Source organism: Gymnogyps californianus, chromosome 1 (genome assembly GCF_018139145.2).
Source record: "Gymnogyps californianus isolate 813 chromosome 1, ASM1813914v2, whole genome shotgun sequence".
NCBI lineage: Eukaryota > Metazoa > Chordata > Aves > Accipitriformes > Cathartidae > Gymnogyps > Gymnogyps californianus.
In genome coordinates this window covers 9,511,013-9,530,645 of record NC_059471.1, presented here as the reverse complement: position 1 = coordinate 9,530,645, position 19,633 = coordinate 9,511,013, and the positions used below count along the sequence as shown (strand labels likewise).

At 39.8% G+C, this 19,633-nt stretch overlaps 1 protein-coding gene across 2 annotated transcripts in view; it reads left to right on the top strand.

Moving 5' to 3' along the window:
* The window catches only part of NOX4 (NADPH oxidase 4), a 108,732-nt gene that overhangs the window by 49,501 nt on the left and 39,598 nt on the right, over nucleotides 1–19,633 (top strand). For both annotated transcript variants that reach the window (XM_050911032.1, XM_050911024.1), the window contains exon 12: nucleotides 179–239. In XM_050911032.1, coding sequence (XP_050766989.1) covers nucleotides 179–239 — 61 coding nt within the window. The remainder of the gene's footprint in view (nucleotides 1–178; nucleotides 240–19,633) is intronic.

Below are 19,633 nucleotides of genomic sequence, written 5' to 3'. Positions count from 1 at the left end.
GTGACCAGAAGAAAGGGTTAAGACTGAGTGGAGACTAGCCGTGCTCAGCTTCCTGAACTGTACTGATGCTAGACTTGCTTTTTTTACACCAGGTTCTGTCTTAACAACTGTACTTTGAATGCATTTTGTTATTTTCTTGTTACTCAGAAGTGGTCCTTAATATGTCTAATATTTTTAGTGCCCTACAGATACCAAAGCAACGTTTGGGGTCCACCTTAAAGTAGTAGGAGACTGGACAGGTATGTAGAAAAACAATTCCTTTTCAGAGACATATACCTTTACTTGAACTGTTATCCCTTTCTGGCTTCAGCACGATTGTACCTTGATTGTGGTGTATTCTCACTAGAGATTGTTCATGCTTGTTTTCCCAAAGTTGTTTTTATTACATTGTTGATGCAACCCCTGCTTTATTCAGATGTACATTTCTTCAGACAACATGTTTTTCCACCTACTAACAGATCTTCTGATTGCAATGTAATAATTTTCAGTGTTCCTCCATTTCTGCCTCTTTTTCTTATTTTTCGGTAGCCTGCTGCCCCTGTGCAGTGCCGTGCCTCTGTGCGTAGTAGTGTCTGCAGAAATGCTGAAATGTGCAGCTCTCAGATAAGTGGATTTTGATGCCAGCAGTTTGGATGGCTGCCAGGTTAATTAACGCCTGTGGTACACTGAGATTACAGGTTGCTTTCATGTTCTTCCATGCTCTTCCATTGCTCTTTGAATGTCCTCCAGACCAGGGGTGTAAGCCAGAATTCCCCACAGAGGAGAATGGTAATTTGCTGCAGCGTGTGACAGTTGTATACTCAAGTGATAGTTGTCATTATTCCTTGGCGGCTGACTTTCTTCTTGCTTAGCATAGCATTTCCTTGTAAGTCAGTCAAATACACAACACCGTCTTGTTCATTTCTTATGAAGAAATGTTTTCCATGTTAATTTGTATCAGCTTGTGTGTTTGTGGAACTGAGTCAAATGAGCTTGTCGCCCTAAAAGGGATTAGACCAATTCAGGGAGAATAAGTCCATGGATATCTGTTGAACTTCTTGGTCTGGCTGCGTACTTGGCTGAGGAAGTCACTGAAACTTTAATAGGCAAAGATTGGAAGGGCAATGCCATATGCACGTATGCTCCATAATCACCCTGATTTTCTGTTCTTGCTTGAAGTATAGGATGTTGGCCAGACAGAGGCAGATTATGGGCCTAATTAGCCTCTGGTCTGCCCCAGTATGATGAGTCTTTTGTTGTTAAGCATCGTTCCTACCTGGGAGAGGACAGTAGGCTATTGGAACAAGTGGGGTGGAGAAGTATGAGCTAATTGACTTTTCCAAAAGAAGTGTCATCTTTGAAGTTTTCTGATTGCCTTTGTGGTGTGAATTGCTCTCTATTAGCATTTAAGTGTTACTCTCCCAACTCAGTATCTATATTCTTCATTGAGAGGCAGGTCTGACTAGGTAGGACTGTATGAGATTTAGGACACTGTCACATTACAGAGACCATTTGTTGTAGTAGTTTTGCTAAACAGGGATATCTCTCCCGGGGTAAAATGTACTGTCGAGAAGCAGGCAATTTACCCAACCCTTTATGCCACATCTGTACCATGGAGCCCTGTTCTCACTCAGTCCCTTAAGCCCTGTGACAATTAATGGTCTCTAATCTGCTGGCTGTTTGAGGAAGGATTATTATATTTGCCACGTTCCTTATAATCTTTCTTAAGCGTGCTCTAATGGCCGCTTCTGCAGACAGGGTATTGGGTTGGAGGAGTTTTTATGCAACATACTGTCATTTGAGCTCTTCTCACGACCTGTTCTCTCAGCCTTTATCCTATTTATTCAAATTCTCTTTTGTATCACATTTTCACATTCCTGACAGTTTATGCCTGACACCAAAGAGAGTTAACAATTTATTTCAGAGAACTCAATTACAAGCCTAAATTAAAAGGATGCAAGAAGAATGCAGATATGCTGTGAAATGCAGAGAGGAACTGGTTAGTTTGAGACATTTCTTCTCTCGCTGGCTTCAGGTTCTGCTGTCTGCACCTGGGAGATGTGGTGAAGGAACAATTTCCTGCCATTAGCTGTAAGGACTTGAGGGGGGATACACACTGCTGGCAAACCAATTCTGCAAGTTATGTTCCGGGTCAAGTCTCTGACACTGAGTCTTATGTTTTGAAAATTTAATAGAATACCTCATGGCCTTAGTGACTTTGTTTTGTAGGTTGGGAAAGCAACTGCATGTCAAGAGAAAAGATAAGGGGTAATAAAATTGTCAACTCCTGATGAGAAGTTGCTGTTAATGGAAAGTCGTTTATTGCCCATATCCCAGTGCATATCATTTTGGATATCCAACAGAAGAAGCCGCAAGAAGCGGCTTCTGAAAAAGGCAGTCACTCTAGAAATAATTTTTTGCATAGAAGCAGATATTTAGTAGATTTTCAGGCAATACTGTTATTTGCTTTTTAAAGCAATGATTTGAATAATGAAAAATGTAGGACAGAAGAAATAAGGAAGAGAGGAAGAAACCTCAGAAACAGTAGCTGTGAGACCTTTGCAAACCAAATGGTAATCCAGACCGTAAGTGATGTATTTCTTGCTCCATTGAAATCAAATGGTGCTATCTGAGCTTAGATGAGCTGAGAACCTGCCCTTCTCAGGAGCAGATTTGGAGAAAGGCACAACATTCCCTCCCATTATGTAGGCAGTGGCATCCTTTAGATAAATTTCCAATACAAATTTGAGCTCTTGAATTTCTCATGTGTGTTATGGTGGTATTAGTAATTGTATTGTGCTTAGCTTTCACGTTCATCACAGAAAACAGAGACACACAGGCACTGGTATTGCTGTAATGTGCCCTCAGATGCCTGTGTAGCAGATACTTTCACCTGAAATACTTGCCATGGCTCCCTTTGTAGACCTCTGACTTGTTTATGTATCTACTTTAGGATGAGACAAGCCAGACCCCAAGCATTACTTTTTCTCTTCATTCATTGTAAAGAGAGTCTAGATATATACATCACTACCTCAGCGGTAGTTAGTTTAGTTAATTGACAATTAGTTGTGATTTTTCCCACGTAAAGGTTCCTAACATGATTTTTCCATCGTTTGCCATGTGCGCTGGGTATTGTGAATAGTGGAACAGCTATTATAGACCTCCCTAAAGAATGGTTTTGTGATAATGTAATTACTATCCTTGTGCTGACATGTGACTACTTAAGTCAGCACCTATTGTATTAACAAAACATTTTGTGGCATTGTGGTGGCTCATATTATTAATGCAATTATTTCATCATATTACAGCGGTGAAACCTGTGGCTGTAGACCACAGCTTAGTTAGCCTGTCAGGACTTAGACATCCAAGTTACAATGGGTTTAGAGTGGCTGATCTGTGGTAATTGCAAACGCAAAGCCCTGCAGGTTGGGTTAGGCCTGTGGCTCAGAGCTAAGTCAGCGTGTCTTCCTCTGTGGCTGCCTGGCAGTTATTGCAGCTGAGCTGGTGGATGACGACTTTAAACCCTACAGTAACATTGAAGTCCCTGCAATGGCTCGTGCACAGATCAGAGCTGTGAGATCCATGGATTAGCTAATAAGCTGATCTTGTTACTGACCTCCCCTCTAAACACCTGTTTTGTTCTGCTCCTCTCATATCTTTGTGGTCACCTATTTCTCCTTCAGCTTTGCAAAAATTGTTGGCTTAGTATTTACAAAAGGGTTTTTCAGAAGTTTTTTTGTCCCACTTACTGTCTAATTTGTCCTCAGTGTTGTCATCTATCAGTCAGCCTTATGCTTCCTCTGTCCTTGCTGCTGCCTCAAGTACTACTGCTTGTTTAGTTTTAAAGCTGACATTTCGTTTGGCACTGCCGGAGGAAAAAAGAGAGGCCACGGGCCATGCCTTGTGTCCAACCACTTGACAGCAGTGAAAAAAAACCCACGGCAGTGTACCAAGACAATGTGTCTCATTCACTAGACAAACTTCAGGGTGCAGGACAGAAAGTGATATTGATGATGCCGAAATAACAGACTTCTGAAGCCATGCAGCATGTTTTTGTGGAAAACAAATACACAGTACTCAAAAGTGTTAAGGTGAACTGCATGCCTTAAGGCAATAAAACATTGCTGTTATGTTGCAGTGTGTTGCTTGTACAAATTGATGTGGGACCATGTTTAAAACACTGCTGCTGTTCTGCGCTCTACAGTAATTTTTATCTTGTAGTGACATCATCCTGCTGTGTAGTTGCGTATGATCCTAGAGACATTTGCAAGGCCTGTCCACCATTCTGAGCAGCATGATATTTATTGTGGGGATGCCATAAGAGCACTTTAATACCACCCATTGAATCTGAGACTTCTGTCCTATAGGTTACTAAATGTCATGGCAGCAGGAGATGTTGATGTGTGTGGGAACTCTCCAGCTAGAGCAAGAACAGACAGATCATGGGGTACCCATCTGCATCACCCTAGTAAACTCTAGGTCACGTCAGAAAATACGTATCTGCTTAATTCTTCCTGATAGAGATGAGGATATACACGGTCACTAGGTCATTTAGGTACTGACTACCTTATTTTGAATCTGACGTGGTATGATGTGAATTTTTGTCAGATATTGTCATAGTCCTTTTTCTGGAAGGTCCAGATTTGGAGCAGGAAGTTTCAGGGGGAAAAAAAAAAAAAATCAGTTAAAAACAAAAATTTTCCAGAACGTAGCAAATGTGTGAAAGCATGGATCTTGGTTGACTCCCCATGGACTAAAACCTGAGACAGCAAAGAGTACACACCCCAATTTTCTTATTTTTAAACAGACAAAAATTTTAAGGCAGTTGTTTAGGATTTTGGAGGCTGACTAAGGATTTTTTGCGTGCTCACCAGAAGAAAATAAACATACCTTTTGAGTGGCTCTGAAGGAAGGATGATCTAAACTTGCTGGGCTGGGAGGGTTTGTCAAACGGTTCAGGAGTCAAAATTGTGACTTTGTTAAGCCCTTGCAGCTCCTGGTTTAGAGAATGCCTGAAGCATCCCAAGGCTCGCTGTGCATTGCTGCGCTTAGCTGGAATTTATCAGCAAGCGTAGGAGCTAGCAAAGAAGCAATATTTTATTTTCAGTAACCTCGGGGACAGTTTTGTAGATATTGAAGTAGTGGATCATTCAGTCAGTATCTACTATATTCCTACTAGATCTTGATTCAGACTGGACAAATGGGTGAAGCAGAAGATGACAAGAAGGAATAATAAGACTACAAAGTCTGCCCGCAGGATGTGACAAGGTTGTCCCAGGATCACTATAACTGCTACCAAGTTTCTTTAAAAATATCTAGTCACTGGTGATGAACAGTTGGTCAACTCTTTTGCTATTACCTCAAACTCTGTTTGATTTGGGCCTTTTTCATTCCATAGTAACAAGTATTTTGTTGTGTTTAGTTATGCCGTGAGATTCCTGGCAGGGTGTAAAGGCGTTAATGATGTGGTACTGTTGGTTGTTCCAGAAAAATCAACGTGCGGTTTTGGAACCAGAAGAGAGAGATGAGATAAATGTTATTTTCCCCTGTTAGATTTTATGACTACCGATTCTTATATTGTCAGTGAATCCTACTTACACTTCTGAGGAAGGTATCAGAATTGAGTGCTAAAAAGGTTTAATTGTGTTTCTTTTTATATAATTTGACATTAGTAATAAAAGTAATACTGTTACATTACTACGAGGTTAAAATGCCTTAACAATGTAATTAGCCCAAGTGTGCCATAAGGAATACTAGTTTTATTCTTCATTGCCATTAACATTCATTAATTATTTTATTTATGACTGCAAACAAGCTCAATAAAAGACAGGATTAAGAGTATGGAGAAAAAGGAGGAGAACAGATTTAGTTTACTGGCTCAATGCTGAAAGCCCCTTTCTTCTGATTAAAGAATTAATGCTGAAGGTGAACACATCTGACTTTTTGGCTCCAGACCTGGATTGTTTTACATTAGTTGAACTCCAGCTGACTTAGTACCAAAAACAGTATAACTTGAGTCAACTACGATTTGAACAGTTAATGAGTTTTACCTCTACAGGGAAAAAAAGATTTTTAGGTGAGAAAGTTGCCTTGAAGGAAATTTTCTCCTACTCTGAAGTCCTTTCTTCATGCATCCTGTTGTTGGTAAACTTCGACCTTTTTGCATATCCCAGGCTCTTTTTAATCACGTAATGATTATAGAAAATGACATGGCTGAATGATGTAAATTATTTTTATCCTTCGATATAATATGCACAGGATGTGTGGATGTTGCTGTAGTTAAGAACTGATCCAAGAATACAAGGCTGAAGGATTCCTTGCCATGCCTCAGATGTTTTAAGTACCCTTATAACTACAGGAATGAAACCTGTGGAGCATGTTAACATGTAGCAACTGATGGGATCTAAATGAATGTAGTGGAAAAAAAGCAAAAAACTACTCTCTACTTTGAAAATAGAGTCACAAGATAGAAAAGCTCCAGGACATGTATTTGAGTGGACTGCCAGGCAAATTTCTGGGTTTGTAATCACTATTTATATGCTGTGTTTGCCTATTTAAGAAGGGAAAGTTGCTGTTCTGGAGTTGCCTGTGTTTCATCATTTTTCTGTAAATCTTTGCTTAGTTTCACCATTTTTCTGTTAATCTTTGCTTAGGGATGCTGAGGGAAGTCCCATTCTTATGGTAGTTTCTGTGCAGAGGTACGCAGCTGCTTCAAGCAATGACTATACAAAGTCTGGCTGGACTTTGTGGTTCCTTTGTGTGAGCACCTTTAACAAGCTCAGGTGTGTAATGGTTTCTAGAGAAATGGGAGAGTTCACATCAAAATGCCAGCTCTTCATGCATGCCTGCACTTCCCTGGGGTCAATAGTGGAGTCCCCTAGATGCCACTCAAGTTTTGCTGAAGAATCCCTACCAAACATTTTGTTTTTTTCCCCGTTCATTGAAGCTTCTCCCTCAGGGACAGAAGAAAAAAGCAGACACGCTTCAGACTTGGAATTATGACTTACCACAGTTTAACTAACAATCGCTAGTTAAAATATCTTAAAAGTAGATTTGAAAGGTTTGTTTTTGGGATTCTTTTCTAACAGATTGTAAAAATGCTGTAGTTAGTTAGGAAAAAATATATTTCAAATTTGGAACATAAAAAAAATAGGAAAAACTTGTGTAGGATCTGTTGATATTTGTAAACTTTGTGATCAGAAGGGACAGTTATCTTTATGCGCTCCCAACTCCCTCATGATGCTTTAGAATTTCTTAGAATAATTTCTATACAGAAGTTAACATAAGCCAAACCCAAAACTTGGGGTTGAAATAGTCTGCAGATTTTTCAGCTTCAACCTTTGGATGTCCATGGGCTCTTTCTGTGCTGTTTGTGAAAATGAAGCTCAACTTTGTGATGGTGTCATAATTTAGTGGGTTTTCCTGTTTGTTTTTGTTTTTTTGCCCCTTTCCTCCTCCATTTCAGGGCAAGAACCGCCACTGGAAAATGTGCGTGCATTTTAGTTGTTGCCTCTTTGTGCGCAAATACTTACAGAAAATGAGCATGGCACCTTTGAACCTTCTATTTGATTGATCTGTTGTACTAAGTTCAAGTTTTGAGACCTTGCATTTGTCTGGCTCTTTGCTTCTGCACCCTCTCCACTTCTAACATTCCTTTTAAATACAGAAGTGGGCTTGCTTTTCAGTAGAGGTCTTATCATTGATTTGGGCTGTGGTATGATCTAAAGTGTAGCTCTCTTTTGCCATAAAGACTACCAACAGTGGTGGTCTGGGCTGTTGCTGGGCTATTCAGAAGACTACCTATCATGCTATCTTGTATTGCTCCTTATTCCTTGGTCTCTCCTACCTGTCTGCTTATTTCTGCAGGTGCCTTGTCTAAGCTTGGATCAGAACGGAGAAGGGCCATCACTTGCTCAGAATTTGTTCTATGCTCAGCAGTTAACTCTGTGGGAGTTAAATAAAACTCCCACAACATTGCAAATGTCATCATGATCAAATAACATGGTCAAATGACATTTTCACCCTATTTACACAGCAAATATTGTGTAGCTCCTTGTTGGCATGATATTAGTGTTGAAGTTCTAGTTGGGATATCCCATCTCCTTCATTGCATTATTTTTTCTCCTTCATTCCATAAGCATATTTACCCCACTTTTTGCCAGCTGCATGTCCTCACCCCAAACTTCAGTCTTCCTTGAAACAGCAACTGTCTGTTCCAAAATCTTTTTCTATTCCAAGATGCATTAAAATCAGTGCCGACCTTGTTCATGTGAAGCAAATCCTACACCCCAAATTTTAGCATCAATTCCCTGCAGCCCTTTGCAACCCAGCTTTGCATTCATGTGCCACACATACCTTTCTGTTGCTCCATCCAGTCCTTTGAATTTTGTATATGCATTGTTTCTCTGACACATCAAGCACTAGCTGGAGAATTTGGGTTTCACCATAAGGAAATATAGCCAGTCTGTGATCCAAGAATTTTTGAGGGGCATCTTGCAACCACAGCTCTTCTCTGCCCCAGTCCTCCCCTGGAGATCTGTCCCATTAAATCATAAATATTATTAATAAAAATCTGCCACCAACCAACTATATAGTTATTAACTGCAAAAATAGGATTCCTGTGAAAAAAATGGGTATGTGACAGCTGCAAAAGTGTTATTTCTTCCTTTAAAGAAACAAACCAAACCAAACCTCAGAACTTGCACTGATAACACCATGTTGTGACAATGGGCCAACAGCAGGTTTCCACAGCTTGTCAAAATAGGTATTTTGGTATCTGCTATAAACAGAATAGAAAAGTTTAGTTTAAAATGTTTATGGCTATGCATTTTGTATAAACTTAAACCACACATGAAACTACTTGCTAATCACAGCTCTGTACTGGACTATGAACCTCGTGGTCCCATGCCTCAAAATAGTGGATACCACAGCGCAGAACACAGATGTGGGGGGCAAGTTCCTAATGGGAATGGAGTCAGACTGCCAGTGCAATCCATTTTTTAATATAAAGGCATCTTTTTGTGAGTGTCAGTCCGCTAAATTAATTTGTAATTAAAACCCATTTTTTTTCCTTTTATCAGGCTTTGAAATTTCAAAAGGCAGTGAGGCAGAAATGCCTTAAATACTGTGTAAACTTTAAGATGCTGCAAGGTAAATTAATTGCTAGTGCGTCCAAATTTTGAGTGAAATTTGCAACGGTGGTTGCTACGTGCTGAATGTGGCATTTCTTAATGAGACAAATGACTCAATTATCTCAGTATTAACTAAAGCGCTGTGAGGAGAAACTGTAGGAGGGAATTCATAGGCTGGAAATCGCTTTCCAAAATGTGAATGGGATTGCAGCCTTGCCCGTTGTGGTACGTGGAGTAAGAGTATGCCATGACAGCAATAAACGGCGCTTTGGTATGAAGTGCAGCAGCTGATGGGCAGGGTGCAGCATGTATTTTGTTTCACTGACATTGTAACCCACATTTCTGCAGCTTAGGCCTGTTCTTGTTCTTCCTCTTTTTCATCTTTATTTAAAGCGGTTTTTACTCAGAATGGGGATAAAGGGACAGAGCTTGTTTCAAAAGGGGTGTCATGATACTTCTTATTTATATAGTTTGTGACATTTGTAGCAGGTTAGACCAAAGTACACTATAATGAAATAATATTCCATGAGAGGCAAGTTTTGTAGGGAGAGGTAATATCTTTTATTAGATCAGCTGAAACAGCTGGAAAAAACAGGTTGTCTTTCAGGCATGCAGTGCCTTCAGCAGGTTTGACAAAGAGGCAGCAGAGTCAAAGCAAAGAGCAGGGAATGAAATAACACTCCCTGTTACTTTTTAAAGCAATTTTTTCCTTGAGAAATATGAGCGATAAAATCACCTAGTAAATGAATAGAAGATGCCCGCCCCCCCTTTTTTTAAAAAAGTTTATTTACCTTTTCCATGTGAAATACTATTTCTCAAAAAATTCATATGGTCAAAAATACTGTCTGAAAGCCAAAAATATCACTTGTAAATGCTTTCTCCACTGCCTCTTAGGTTTTGTATGTCTCCAGCTTTCTTTATCTTCTCTTGGCGGGGTTCCCAGTTTAGGGTATATTTGCTGTAATACGCCATGGTCTCACTCTCTCCTGGAGAGAGAAAGCACTTGCATCATGGCAGATACAGTCTGGCTGGCAACTCTTCACTGGGAAAAGAGATGGGCAAGTGAGAAGACTCCACTGTGACTTGCACGAAGTGCTGCATTTTATTTACATATATGTGCCCACACACATCCCTAAACTTTCAGCATTTGGGTGTGTTTTTTACATTTTAATATTTTTTTTTTCTCTTAAAATCTCAATATCCTATCTAAACAACATTTTGATTGAAAATGTTTGACCATCTATAGAGAGTAAAATTTGGACACTGCTTTACACAAAACGTCACTGTGTTTTTAGTAATTTGAAGGGACTCTGTTCTGTATGTAGAAGCTGATAAACAGTGGATGACTGCTTAGCTTTGTGACTTACCTGAAACCACAAAATTTTAAGTTATGCTGTAGTAAATACCATGATCATGAGTAAGAGAGAATGCTGCTCTGCTGGGGGGAGAGCCTGGAAGGCTTGTGGATCCAAATAGGCACATTTGTGGTTTTATGGGTGTTGGACAAGGGGGGACTCGGTGGAGGGTGGCATTTACCGAGGGCTGTTGACACATTTTTCAGTGTTGAAGGGGGATTTTGGGGAGAGGAGGAGTTTCAGAGATTATTGGCTATTTTGAGTTTTGCTGAAATGGCTGCTGTGATGATTTTACTCTACTGTCAGACGATAACTAGCACACCTCGTGTTATGTGAAATGAAAACAAATCAGTGGGCAGTTTGTGGTCTTCACTGTGATAAGCAGTTTTAAGGACTATCTCTTCCCATAAATTTAACATATTCCCTTATTCATTAAGCACACTGTAAGTGCCATTTCCTCAAGGAAAATGCCACAGACACCCACGCACATTTTCAAAGACGAAGCTGTGATGCTTTGCTGTGCTCTGCCAAGTGGCTGGTGCCAGCCTGACGGCACAGGGCTTTCCCTCAAGGATTTCTCTTACACTGTGTTAGCTGAGTGTCTCTGGAGCTTAGCCATGACTGATTTGAAAAAGGCAAAACTTATAATTAAAGAAAGACATTTTTATAATTTCTGTTATTTGATGTTCAGATTTTTTTAATGGGTTGAGGGGATTATGCTAACTGTGCCCCATTATTAACAAGCATGGCAAATGACATTTTCTCAGTGCAGTTTCCAAATAAAGCAGCATTTCATTAATCCAAAAATTTGTTTAGAAATAGTATTTCTTTAAAAGTCTTCCATACTTGTCAACACATATATACTAGCATGTGCCATTTCTGCATGAAGAGGTTTTTATCTTTTCTGTGCCGTTTTGTATTGCTGAATTTGTGATGGTACATCAATGCATTGCTATATGCCAGGTCATGACTGGTAACTAAAAGAATCAAAAAATAGATATCTAATGACAGCTTATAGTTATACGAATTGGCAAAATCACTTTTCAGAAAAGTACATGCCAAATCATTTCCTTACAATGATGTGAGGAACTATGTGATCTAAATCATGTTAAACCACTGGTTCTTTGTCCTAGAAAATAGTTATCAATGTAGTATTACATAGTAACATTTTCAAGCTTTTCTCTCCCATTCAAGGATGGGAATACTTTTTCTGTTGACTTGAGTAGTAACAGACTTTCTGTCATGTAAAAACATGTCCATTTAGTATTTCATTACATTCATAACGTCATGATAGATGATGATGGAGACGACAATCCAGTAGAAAATCCTGCAGCATATTTTAAGGAGAGTCTACACAAGAGCTAGTGCTACATCAGCAAATATATGTATTTTTAAGAATTTATTAATTAAGAGTAAATGAAAACTACCCAGACTAGGTTATATATAGTAGTTTATATTCAGGGAGTGAGCTGGTTTAAGTTCTCAAGAATGACTTGTCTAATTCAGATGTAAGAAGAAATAACAGAATTGCTCACATTTCCTGGTACACTTGTGTGCATTACGTTTTATCACCTATCCAAAAAAAAAGAGAAAAACAATATCTAATGGCTCATTTCATTTGCCAGTCATTCAAATGATTTCCTGCTGAGGTTTTGATATTGCCCTTTGAGAGATGCTATAAGAAATGGAGCCTCAGACGTGATGAGATCTTTGGAAAAAACGTGCATTTCTTCCCAGTGGATCATCCCCAGTTGACTAGCAAAATTTATATAGAAAATAGGATCCAGCTGAGCTCTGATCACTTTATCCTGTGTTATGCTTCAGTGCAACTAGTGCTAGGAGTGCTTTTAGAGAAGAACTTGTATGTGTTCTCTGAAAGACACAGGCAGCTGAAAACACAGGAGAAATGATTTTTGTATGTAAATGGAGTCCCTTAATACCCTGTTTCTTCTTTTGTTTCTTATTTGGAGCCTTGTTACTGTTATTTCTAGCATTTTAGCTTAGCTAAGTGGTTGGCTGGACAGGCATTTCCCCCCCAGGGTGTATATCAGTGCAGTTTTGTCCAAGCACTGTCTCTAAGAATTCAGCGTATTTCAGCTTTCTGTCTGGCCCTCAGCACAGACCCTGAGAACAACTTAGCGCCTTCAGTGTGGGTATTCACACAACTTAGCTGTGAGGAAGTAAAAGTTATGCTTACTGACCTTACTAACATCAGGTAAGCCTCGGCGATTAGCAACATCATTCACAGCTGCAGTTGGAGGGAAGAGGGCTGGGCAATCTCACCGCTACCTTGTATTACAAGGCAGGGAGTGAGGGTGCGTTAACAAGGAAACTCCCGTTCTCTTTTGCAAACTCTTTTTTTCTTTAGCATTTTCCTTTCCCCTCCCATCCCTGCCCTGGCTAAGAGAAGCCAGCATCTAACCTGCCCAGCATGTACGAAGCCTATGGCAGGGCAGTGTCTTGACTGCACGTTTATCAGCTGTGGGGACAGTTGCCTCCTAACCTGCTGTGTCCCTCTCCTCAAACAGATGGGGGTTTGCAGTTTTATCCAAAGGTGGCAATCAATGGAAACAGCACAAAATATTGTTCTTTTTTTTTTTTCCCATAAGCAGACTTGCTGATGATATCAGTTAGTGAAATTTAGGATGACTTTTAAAAAAGGAGCTGGCACAAGGAACCGGGATGTACTTAGCAGTGATGTGTCTATAGGGGCATCCTTTGCGAGGCCAAAATCTGCTAGTGCTTCCCTCCTCTTCTGTTGTAATGGAGTAGGACTGCTTTGTACAAGACTGGCCTGTTGTGTGTTTTGGGTATGCAAAGCATTTTGTGCATCACCCACCTCCACAACAGTGGCCGAAGATAAGATTTATCAGCCTTAAATCGCCCCGTACGTTGCGCAGGGAAAGGTTCGTTAGATCTTGAATCCAAGTCTCATGGCATGTAATTGTTCCCTCCAAAATGTTTTGTCCTATCTACTTTTACCTGGGAGGGAGTAAAGCAGATGGAGCCAGGCTCTTCTCAGTGGTGCCCAGTGACAGAACAAGAGGCGATGGGCACAGATTGAAATACAGGAAATTCTTTTTAAATGTAAGAAAAACCTTTTGCACTGTGAGGGTGGTCAGGCATGGGAACAGGTTGCTCAGAGAGGCTGTGGAGTCTCCATCCTTGGAGATACTCAAAACCCAGCTGAACATGTCCGTGAGCAACCTGATCTTGCTGACCCTACTCAGAGCCAGCGGATTAGACTAGACAATCTCCAGAGATCCCTTCTACCCTCAACTATTCTGTGATTCTGTGAAGTTACTATGCGGTAATTTATTTGCATATTTGAGTGTAATAATGAAGCTGTGTCTGTATTAGTAAGAAGGTGAAATGATCCCATGCTTACAGTCTAAACTGAGATCAAATATGAATAGACAAAAGCCCAAGAATGAGTTCCCAGTGACTGGTGGTTGTTTTGTTATGATACAAAATGTTAGCCTTGGATGGCATTAATTCCATTATTTGTGACTGCCATTTAAATATGTTTAATGAAAAGTTCTTGTAGCTTGTTCAAATGTGTAAAATATATTACACTTGCAAACCTATTTATACACCTGACTAAAAAGACCAGTGCATGTATGCATGTGGGTATGTACTGATTGATATATTCGGTGGCAAACTAATACACATGGCTGGAGATGATGTAACCATGACAGCCCAAGAATAACACTTTGGAGTCATGATAATTATTTCCATGAAGACATCAGCTCAGTGGTCAGCAGTGATAAAGAGAAAAATTATGAGGAGAAGAGTATAGAATGAAGCAGAGGAGATCACTGTGCAGCTGGGTATTTCTGTGGTTCTCCCAGGACTTGAATCCTGTGGGCAGGTCTGGTCCTCATCTCTCAGACAGGATACTGGACAGGGTTCAGGAAGGAATGACAAAGATGATCAAAAGCATGGAAAGGCTTCCAAACGTGGGACAACTGAGTATATAGCAGTGGTCTACAAAATCATGCATAACACTGGAAGAGTGAGTGGGTAAGGCCTGACTATTCACAGTTTCTGCCAGTATCAGAACTTTTGGCCATCAAATACAGTCAGTAAGACACTATTTCAGAGCAAACGTAAGAAGATGGATCTTCATGTAGTAGGTGAGAGACACGTGGAACTCCTTGTTAGAGGATGTGAGATAGATTAGGAGGTTTACATGGGGGACTGGACAAGTACTTTAAAGAGAAGTCAAGGCATTTCTTAATAGACAAACCACCTTAGGCTCAGGAGATCTGCTGAGATTGAAATGGTTGGAGGCTGGGAAAGTGACAGCAGGAGGGTCTTGCCCTGTGCTGATTCTTCTATAGGTGTCTGTACGTGAAGCAAGATATTAGGGTAGGGGGGCCCTTGGTGTGAGTCAGTACAGCCTGACGAATTGTGCCTTTGCTCAGCTTTTTAGAGGCATACCCTCTGGAGCTTTGCAGTGCTGGATAGTATTGCAGTAATTGCACAGCGGGATAGTAGCTCCATTTCAGCGTTAAAATCCCATGTAGCTTTTGAAAGGTTCAGCTTTCTCTAGTTTCTGTATCAGATTACAAGTTACAAAGAGAGAACCAGTTGAACCCACACCCCCCCCCCCCCAATTTGAGTCGTTTTTTTGTGAATGTAAGGACTTTTTAGATCAAGTGTCACAATTTTACCTTAAAGCCAAAAAGGGATATACTGATGCCTCATCATTTCTTCTGGCATGTTGTGAAAGAGGAAAGTGTACCACTAGTGAAGAAAATGGTAGTTGAGCCTCCCTGCATTGGCTCATGGGGAGTTCAAACAGCAAAGTACGGCCCTTCATGGCCAAAGGGAGCAATTGTAGAACTCAGTGCTAAAAAAATCTGGATGAATAACATTTGCTTCAGAGCATGTATTTATAAAGATATTTTTTAAAGTTAAAGTTACCATTTTGTGTTGTTTCTAAAGCCTGTTTTACTGTTGCACTTTGTAAGTGTCGAGTTGTGGAATGAACTCTACTGTCATGACAGAAATAGTCTTCAAGCATAGTAAGTACCTCTGAGAAAAAACAGTTTCTTGATTAAGACATTAGTTTTGAACTCCAGCGGTCTAGCTAATCTCCAGCTCTGCCAGGGAGTTGCAGTATAACCTACAGGAGGATTTCTAACTCAGTATTGAGCACCGAGACTGCTTAACTTTGGTGTTGTGTCTGCTTCTCTTCACTGGCTGTCTGGGGAACCCGAGTCTGGCAGCATAGCTAATAGGCAGTCTGGGTCACTCACTGCTGTCTTGTCAAGTTAGACATACAAAATGCAATCTAAATATGGTCCTCAGCATCTCTCTTCCCTGTTTTGAAACTAAGCAAGTGATGTTTTTTCCTTCCCACCATTCATCTTCCAATCTTTTACGGTTCCTTGGACAAGAACTGCCTTTTACTCTGTTTCTTCATTGACTGATATATGGGTATACACACATAAATCATGCAATATGTGTGATTATAGTGTAAATGAGGGAGGTCTAGTTAGAAATAAATCTGTCCAAGCTAATTCTGACATAGTAGGTGGGACATTTAAAAGACATAAGAAAGCACCTAGAGTTCCAGCAGGGAAAGGATGTGCTGATGCCAGAATCAGGGAGGGAGAATGATTTCCAGCTGGTAAGCACACAGCTAGAGAAAGAGGAGGAGCTGACTACTTTTTAGGAAGCAAATGCAGGTTAGGAGGGAAAGCAGGGTGTACAGAGACTTTCTTCAAAGAAAGGAGGACTGTTCTGCAGGTCCAGAGTGACTGGAAGGTTCACTGCTGACCTGTGTAATCATTAGTTGATTTCCTTATTTTTTCCCCTCTGCTTAAATAAGCTAAAATCCTGCAAAAGAAAATATTGAACAGAAAGATGATCACTGTTTATTCACCTAGCTTAGAAAATGAAGAGACCAGTTGCCTTTTCTGTAAAAGCTTCTCTATTTCCCTTAAATAAATATAAACAGCAAGGTTTTTTATAAAATTTTCAACTTTCTGCATTTTTACTATATTTTAATTTTTTTTTAGTAGATCTGTAAATGGTGGGCTTTGACTAGTCTTTCAGATGACTGATCAGGAGGGAAGGACATGGTGGTGAAAAAACAGGAGAATTAAACTCCATGACGCTTAATGGACTGAGAATCCTGGAGGTTCAAGCTGGTTGAAAAGCCTGTCTCTTTTTATCAGCAAAATTTGTATGTTTCAAGGGAATTCCAAGGCTTATGATGTAATCATTTTGGAACCTTTAGCTCATCAACATTACCTCATCATTGTTTTCTTTCCTCCCCTTTTAATCTGACGGAGGATATTTGTAGCACTGACTCTTCAAGAGGAGAGAAGTGACACTTCCTTAGCTTCAGAAACTTTGGTGATTAATAAGCCACAGGTCAAACTAAAATATTGCACATTTCAGTTTTATGGCATCTTGTTGCTCATCATAGTTTTATAGCCCTTAACTGGCAAAGACTTCTTCCTAAATGCCTTTTCTTTTTACAAGGCACTGAGGAACTACTTACGACAGGATTTCCAAATTTACAGAGCTTGAAAACAAGTCAGATTAGTGGGTCTCAAATCCTTTTAAATGCCGCTGGCAGTTTTAAGAAAGCTGACTGAATTTTTTTTTTTTTTTTTTTTTTTTTTAAATTATTGCAAGGTGCTGAGGAGCTATTCATGACATGGAAGGTGCTCCAGATCACTCTGCATTTAGCATAAAACTAGGCAGATTTTTTAGTTTGAAATTGCAGGGCTTGCAAGTGTCCATGTGGTGAAAGATGGAACTGAGAGTTGTGTCTCAATGACTGCAGAAGTGCTACAGGTAATTACAGAAACATGACTGCAAAATATCCAGATGCATGAGAGTGTCACTGTGGATAGACCTTTTGGTAGGCAGCTAAGCTTCTGGAACACAATGTTCTGTACTTTATAACTGATGAGGCTATCCTGTTCTCCCATTGTCTGGTTGCTTTCTAACCACATTTCTGTTTATTCTTACGAACTTTGATTTAAAAAATAATCCATAAAACTGATGTAAAAAATCCTTATCCTGTAAAAAGCAATTACCATCCGTTTTACAGTGTTCTTAATTGAGCTGATTGCATGCAATTCAGCCTGTTTTTATTAGAGGCTCAGAGTGGTCTGAAGCTGCTGGGTAAAAGGTGGTTGGGATAAACAAAACAGTAATGTCTCAGACTTCAGTTACATACTGCTATGGCCTCAGGTACAGACCCATCAAACTCTGAAAGAGCATGAATTTGATTTTTTCAAGACCCTTTTAATTCAGCAGAGTGACTTTGCTGTTATTTTCTGTGAAGTATTTTGTGTCAAGAAGGAGCAAGGAAAGAAGAACCACAAGAACTGGCTTTTAAAGTCAAACCTGACACAACTGCAGTGTGTGACTTTTGGCATCATCTTCGAAGTGCTAAAGCAGTAAGAGCTTCAGGGATGTGACAGCTTTGAAAAACAAGGCCAGTGCTCACTGTGCATAGTGTCTCTGTCTACAGAATGTGAATAATAATGGGTTTTAATTAACAGGGACATTCTATACAAATTATTTTGCTTTGAGAGCCCCGGATATTAAAATATTATTATAAAATTTCCCCTTTTCTCTCTTTCCACCTCTCTAATAGTGTATCCTGGAAAAAAGGAAACTTGACCGTATAACCAGTTTGAATGGGCTTCAGACCATATGCCCATTCTTGCTCACATTTTTCTGGCATTACCTTTTACTCACCACACTGAGCACAACCCCATTCTGCTTGAGAACAAGAATGACATGCATCTAAATATTTCAAAAGGAAACTTTCCCTTGAAATGCATCCTTCTGTCCTTGTAAATTTGTAACTGGTCTGTCATAACAGGTATTATAAAGATGTTAGTGGGCATTTATACCGAGATTCCAGTAGCTGACTTGTGAATATGTTGAGGTGGGAGGGGGGAGGAGGAACAAAGGGTGGAAAAGAGGGAAGAAGAATTAGATGAGAGACAGGGAAGACAGGTATATTTAAGAGGACAGATTAAATCTCTAAAGCTTTCAATGGCAAACTTTCACTTCTCCTTTATAGTCTACAACCTTCCTGATTTAGGAGGACAGGGCATAAGATTTGTGTTATTACATCCAGCCCTTAGTCATCACAGGTAACTATGCTACACATTTAGCTAGACATATATGATCTCAGTGAGACTGCCTAAATTTAACTGAGAACTTCTCACTGATCAAGGATTTGGAAGGAACTGTACACTCAAAATGAAAGCCAGGAGGAAGTGGAGACACTCAGCATGTTGAAAAGATAAGTTTGAGCATAAGACGTGACTGTGCAACCGTTCTTGATGTCTGTGGGAACTTTGTCCTGTGGGTAGACTTACGGGAGAGTCAGTGAGACGATGTCTGCAGTGTCACACTCAGCAGAGTGACGAAACAATCAATGGCATAACTGATCTCAGAACAATGTAAAAAATCCTTAGGAGACTAGCTAGTACAGACTTAAACTAATGCAAATTGCATGGATAGAATGAGGGACAGAGAAGATAATTGCAGATTTTTCAGAAGTAAGCCTTTTAAAACTTGGTTAAGTAAATGTTATTCATTTTGTTAACAAACCAGACCAACACCTAGACAAAAGCATCACATTTTAGGTACTAAATGTAGGAAGTGATGGAAAAGACTCAATTTTGGGAGATGTCTCTCTAAAATGTTCCAAGTAATAAGATTGTCTGTGACTTGGTTTGGTTCTATTGATCAACTAGTGATTGCAAATCAAAATAATGTAAAAATGCTCTAATTATTAGTTTCATCAGTTCTCAAGTCTTTCATTTGTTGTTGTAGCATGGATTAGAAGAAAATCTTCATTTTTTGAAAAATTCCCCCCCCTCAGAAGGTACCATTGTGATTTTTTTCTTGCAAATTGAAAAGCCTTCTCTTGTCAAGCGTAGGCTTCTGATATTCACTTTTGTAAGAGCACCAAAAGTACCTGTGTTCTGTCAGTAGCTGCCAAAGCTCTTGTCACCTTCCTCATCACCTTGCTGGATAGTCCTTAAAGGCAATAGTGTCATTTGCACCAGTGTGACTTTTGTACTGTGCACACGTATGTGTAATATGAGAATATTGTAGACCTGAAAGGTGAAGCATGTACATAATGGTCCTATGGGACAAATTAATCCTAAAGGCTTC